Source organism: Polyodon spathula, chromosome 22 (genome assembly GCF_017654505.1).
Source record: "Polyodon spathula isolate WHYD16114869_AA chromosome 22, ASM1765450v1, whole genome shotgun sequence".
Classification (NCBI taxonomy): domain Eukaryota; kingdom Metazoa; phylum Chordata; class Actinopteri; order Acipenseriformes; family Polyodontidae; genus Polyodon; species Polyodon spathula.
In genome coordinates this window covers 3,355,459-3,361,458 of record NC_054555.1, presented here as the reverse complement: position 1 = coordinate 3,361,458, position 6,000 = coordinate 3,355,459, and the positions used below count along the sequence as shown (strand labels likewise).

The window sequence follows — 6,000 nt, the reverse complement described above, 5'->3', positions numbered from 1 at the left end:
TGGTCCCTTGGCTCACAATCAGACATTTCAGGAGAAAAAAAAAGAATTGCAGCTCATGCATTTCAACAGTCACATTTGCTGACTAACCTAACTTAGGACAGCCGTCAGAGTCGATGGAACTAGTTTGTTAAGAAAGCGCTATCAAGAGATACAGCATGAAACCAAACCAGTGAAGAGCAGAGCCTGCGGCAAAAAGCAATCAGTGCTTTCAAAAAGAAAGAGGCTGCGTGAAAGTGGTAGCAAGCTTTCTGTTACTGTCAATAATAATAATAATAATAATACTACAAACATATGAGCATAGCATGCCAAACAAAGACTTACGACGTACTGGCTATGGACACCCAAAAGGGTTAGCTATGTGTGACAGTCTTTGGATGTTAATGAACTCCAGACAATAAGTAAACCCTTGGAGTCTCTCTCCTGATGTACAGTATACTGCAAGGAGGTTAAGCGCTCTTTGCCTGCTCATACTGTATGTCCATTAATCATTTTGCCAAATAGTTTTTTTTGGTACAATAAAACTGTACTCATTTCAGCTTTTATATATATATATATATATATATATATATATATATATATATATATATATATATATATATATATATATATATATATATATATATATATAGTATCACTTACCAGTACTTAAAATATATAAAAAACTATCTAAAAAGATAAAATGGATGCAATGCATAATATGGTAGTGTATTTGTACAGAGAATACCAGAAAAAGGATGTTCGACCAGACCTGACCAAACCCGAAAACTTTCTTGTACCCATGTCAAATCGCGACCGTTGTCCAGACAGTCTTAGGATTAACACAAAGCCATTTGGTGGAACCCAATTTATGATCTCAGTTCAACGTTCACTTTGGCAGTTAAAAATAAATAAATAAAAAAAGAAGGAAATATTATTAAGCAAAAGGGGGAAAAAGAAAAAGGAGATAACTATCTGCAACATGGCATGTTAAACTGAAGACTAAGAGTAACACTGCTAACTCTGAGCCTGACTACACAGAGCTGGGGGGGGTGGGGGTCTGGGTCAGTGTTCATCGGACTGCACAGCCCTCCAAGCTCAATGTATTCAGCTGCAGTGGCTGTTTCAACATGGCTTACAATAAATAGAGGCACATTTTAAAAACATTTTAAAATGTTCTTTAAAAATGTATTGACGTTACTGGTACAAAAAAGATCTCAGGATTATCTTTTATACTGGGAAAAAACTGGCTTTCCACAATGCACACCAAAACAGGTCAGTATTTAAGAACAAGTGTATACACATACATATACATATACAGTTTAGTTCTATATGCTTGGTCAGTGTGTATGGAAAGCGTATGCAATTCCTAAGCATTGACCCACAGATTCATTCTGAAACAGGCATTTCAGTTCTATGCTTTTACGCAGCTCAACCGTCTTTATTCGTGAGGACAGAAATTTCTGAGATCAAGAAAGAAAAAAAAAGAAAAGAAAAAAATATGCTGGCACTATCATGAGATATAAGATTTAAATTGCTTGGATTTTTATGGACCAAATCGACAGGTTAAAAACAGAAAGGGATTTGCGCTGTGGTTGGCCTGGTTGCCCCCTCTCCCCCCATACCCCCATTACTTCTTAAACATGTCCTGCAGCGGCCCGGGCAGGAACTTGAGCACTGTGTCTAGGATGCTTTCCTCGTCCTCCTCATCTTCGTCCCCGCAGCCCGCAGGGATCGCCTTCTTGGGGCGCGTGAGCGAGCCCTCGCACGCCTGCTCCATAGCTGCCTTCTCCTCTGCCTCCTTCTCCTCCTTCTTCTTCAAGCCGTACTGGGAACACAACGATGGGGCGTCGCTGTTAGTCTGGGTTTGTACCACCTCACTTGATAACAACAGCAAGGATCATTATGGTGAAGTATGATGCTGCTATACTCTTAGTACCAAATAACAAAACAAATACTGTAATAATGATACTATAAATTTGGTCCAAGCACATTTAATCCAAGCAGATGTCATATTCTGTATGTTATGCCTCTTTGTTATAAACTGCAACTGCTGAAGAGGGATCTGATCTCTTAGAGTTTTCCCTTTGGAGCCACATCCTTCTTTTAGCATTCTTATCCTATTGATTTTTCTAGAGAATTCTATAGCCGCTCAGAGATGCAATCAGAATCCATAATGGAGATTACAAAATAAAGTAGGACAATGGAAATTCAGTGCTTAGTGAGATCTCAGCGATAACCACCCCAGTGGATTATTAAAGATGGCAGATAGCAGAGTGTTTTGCGGTGCAGGGAGGTACAAGGTTACTGGTGGAGACATCTGCACAGGAGAAGGAGAAGTCTGAGCCCAAAACAGAAATAATACCCTGTCTCATTTCGGGTAATATCAAAGGCAGTCACTGTTGCCAAGAGATCATTACAGCCTTGATAAATATTTTGTTTTCTTTCTTTTATGCTGGCGTAACTGATCTTTCACGACCATTTCCCAGATGAAAGGTAATAATGATAATAAAATTTAAGAAAATGCAATGATGGCTATCATGTTGGTGTCTTGTTTTTAAATAAATATGAAGGAAATTGTAGTGCCACCTGCACTAATTTACAAGGGCATACTGCGCTAAAAGCATAGCAACATGAAGAAGAAACCCAGAAGAAATTATTATCAGAAATGAAAGCAGAAGAAAAGCCCAGCTCTTGAATAGCCATGGTTTTAATATAGGGCATTACACCTGGTTCTGCTTTTATGCAGTTTATAATCCATGTCCCTCTGCAGAAAGTTTAATGAGTTTTTCTTATTAATACACTTAATAAACAAAGTGACAAATCAATGTTCTTGATGCTGTAAAAAGCAATGGTGCCGCACAGGGAACAACTTTAATGTCACAGAAACCAGGCCCTTGGCAATGACAGTATAATAAAGCTAATGGTGTTACAATCGAATTAGCTGTCATGTTACAGGACCAGCCCCCTCTGCGGCAATAATGTCACATTGGAATAGCAATATTGTACGAACACTGACATTGACTGTCCCTTACATGCCCTGGAAACATGCCAAGGACATCCAGCTAGAAAAAAACAAAATGTAAAAGAACGAATTAACTGTGTTGCACTGTCCATGCGCATTGTAAAGAACGTGTTTAAGAACTGTATCCCCTTTCAGAGACGGTCTGTCACTGTGCTGGGGTGGGGAGGCCCTTTATGTAGCCCAGAGGCAACTGTGTTAAAAGGAGATGCTCAGCGTAGTCTCATGATATTAAAGCAACCACAGTTTATCTAGCCAGGCTGCATGATTAGCTGCTCTGGCCAGCCATTCTGTAGCAGTCTTGGGTCTTGTTAAGCTCTTTATTCAATTGCATGGAAAGGAAAATAAAAACCAGTGCTGCATTTTTTTTTAAGAACAGCAGTGAGTTCTTTAGGATCTCGTTAGTGCCATGCTCAATGTGTCATTCTTTTAATGATGTGGAACAGACAGGCATCGCTGCAATAAAACACAGAAGTATGTTCCCATCAGCTCAGGGAACTGCAGCATGTACTGCACCGTAAAACACAAATCCACTTTCTCATAACTCAGCTAGGGAGAAGATGGGTAGCTACAATGTTACGGGCCAATGGCAGAATAGTGCCCCAGTATTAACCTTTTTATATTGTGACATACTGATGATATCACCATGGAATGAACCCATGCCTATTTGTGATCCAATGCATTACCATGGTACCATGTCAGTACAAGTGTGCTACTGTATTGGAAAGGTCCTGTTGTTAAACTTTGAGACCATGTAAAGGCTCACGCGGCAGGGTGGAGGCAAGGCGTAAGCTAGCAAGTGTCAGGCTGGTTTGCTCTAGCTGTTATGGAGCTTTTAAAGTGAATATTGATAGGGATGACACTTTGCCTTTGTTTTGCTTATCTTTGTTTTGGGCACGTTTCACTTTTTCTTAGATGTAATGTTTAGTCTCTTACTTTCAACATTAAAATCATTATATATCACACTTGCATCCAAACACCTTTTTCCTTTACTAAACTTATTAGTAAACTGCAAATTCTTCTTTTGATGTAATTTTCCACCAAAAAGACCCCCAGAAAAAAAACAACAACAAAAAAAAAACTATATGAACATTATTTAGATCTTTTATTTAACATCATGTAATCAACGAAACCGCAAAATGATATCGTAAAAGTCTACTTGAAGACATAATAATAGTAAAGTACTTCATGTTAGCTGTAAGTAATTCAATATGTTAATGTAACAGGAGGAGGTTCCCGGCCTAGACTGACCTTGTCACGGATCTGCTGCCGTACTTTCTCCCTGTCTGCCTCCATGCGGGCGTGCTTGTCCTTCCTCTCCTCCTCCTGCTGCCTCAGCGCCTCCTGCCTCTCCTCTTCTTTCTTCTGAGCATCAGGGTCCTTCTCCTCCTCCCCACCCAGCATCTTCCCCATGTCTTTGGTGGCCCCTGCAAAACACGCAGCACTCTTTATCATTCACGTTTCATCATGCCAATCAGGCATGCACTGGTGTATGGCAGGGTGCATCTGCTAAGCAGACCAGGCGAATGCGCTTATTGTGATAATGAGTCTGTAGATAAATCCACATATCTATTTTCATATCTTCTACATGCTTTGGTAAATTACCCCCAATTTGCATTTTCTTTTCCCAAGTGTCCTGAAAGTAGGATAATTCATCAATAGACATTGACATTGTTTAATTAAAAAAAGGAGCGTAACAAAAATACCAAAAAGTCTATGATGTGAAGGGCTCCACTCAACTGGGTGAGGAGCTTTTTAGATAAGAGCTTTTATTATTTACTTGAACGTGTGTATATTTACAATAATATGCACAATTACATTTCACAGGAATTTTCCATTATGACTGTTACAGGAAGTAAAGTCGAGGGGAAATGTGTGGTTTCTTGTGTTCGGGTTTAAGGGTTGTGGAATTGGTTTTATATATACACAAATCCTTGTCCTCGAGGATAACAGTATTAAAGGTTTCTGCAAGTCAGTGGTGCAGATTACTTAACAAAGACCTTTATCTCCAATGATATCATTTCAGTATCTATTACTAAAACATCAAGGGTGTATTATAGAGTGCTACCAAAGGCTTTCATGAGGCATGGCTTTGAAATGTTCATTGGAGAATTTTATGATATTATGGAGGTATTTCCTGTAACCGCAGTGTGTTCAGTTTGAAAGTCTTATCTGTGGCCTGTTCTGGAACCCTCAGCTCACTTGCAAGCATATACGTGTCTTTAGAGAGGCATCTGTTTGCTCTCTGAGTCTGGCTCTTCTAGGATGTCAGAGAAAATTGGTTCCCTTTACACATCACAAATAAACCCTCACTAACGAGAAACTTTAGAGACAGTCTCTCCAACAGACCGAGGATGGACTGAATTACCCTTTCAATCCCTACAGGGATTGTCCAGGCACAGGCAAGCTTGCATTGTGGCAAACCATGGCATACTTGATAGAAAATATGTTGTTTGAAGAAATAATTTCCCTGATAGAGAAAGACTATCAGACCGTAAGATTACTGCTCAAGTAAAAGCTGTTAAGGTAGTTATTGTGGGAGTGAAGGTGGAGAGTATTCTATCTGGGGTTGTGAGTGATTTGCTTGACTCTCACTTACACCCACACTTACATGGAAGACAAATGCAGCTTAAAAAGGAAGTGATACAAATGGACTGCATTGCTTAGAAGAAGAAGAAGAAGAAGAAGAAGAAAGAAGAAGAAGAAGAAGAAGAAGAAGAAGAAGAATTGGATGACACATTCTTATTAGATATACGTTTGTTAAATTGAGCCCATCATTTGTAATGTTGATGGCATGTGTGTGTGTACATGTGTGTGTGTACATGTGTGTGTGTACATGTGTGTGTGTGTACATGTGTGTGTGTACATGTGTGTGTGTGTATGTGTGTGTGTATATGTGTGTGTGTGTATGTGTGTGTGTGTACATGTGTGTGTGTGTATGTGTGAAAGTAGTACAATAGCTGTCACCCAGACCAGTTTCATTATCATTTTATTATCACATC

The 6,000-nt window shown here is 39.4% G+C and overlaps 1 protein-coding gene across 2 annotated transcripts in view; it reads right to left on the bottom strand.

Moving 5' to 3' along the window:
• Window positions 1–672: 672 nt before the first annotated feature.
• Window positions 673–6,000, bottom strand: part of LOC121296881 (complexin-2-like) — a 29,993-nt gene continuing 24,665 nt past the window's right edge. For both annotated transcript variants that reach the window (XM_041222773.1, XM_041222772.1), the window contains exons 3-4: window positions 4,250–4,425; window positions 673–1,804 (exon numbers count right to left, since the gene is read on the bottom strand). In XM_041222773.1, coding sequence (XP_041078707.1) covers window positions 1,607–1,804; window positions 4,250–4,425 — 374 coding nt within the window. In that variant the 3' untranslated portion in view covers window positions 673–1,606. The remainder of the gene's footprint in view (window positions 1,805–4,249; window positions 4,426–6,000) is intronic.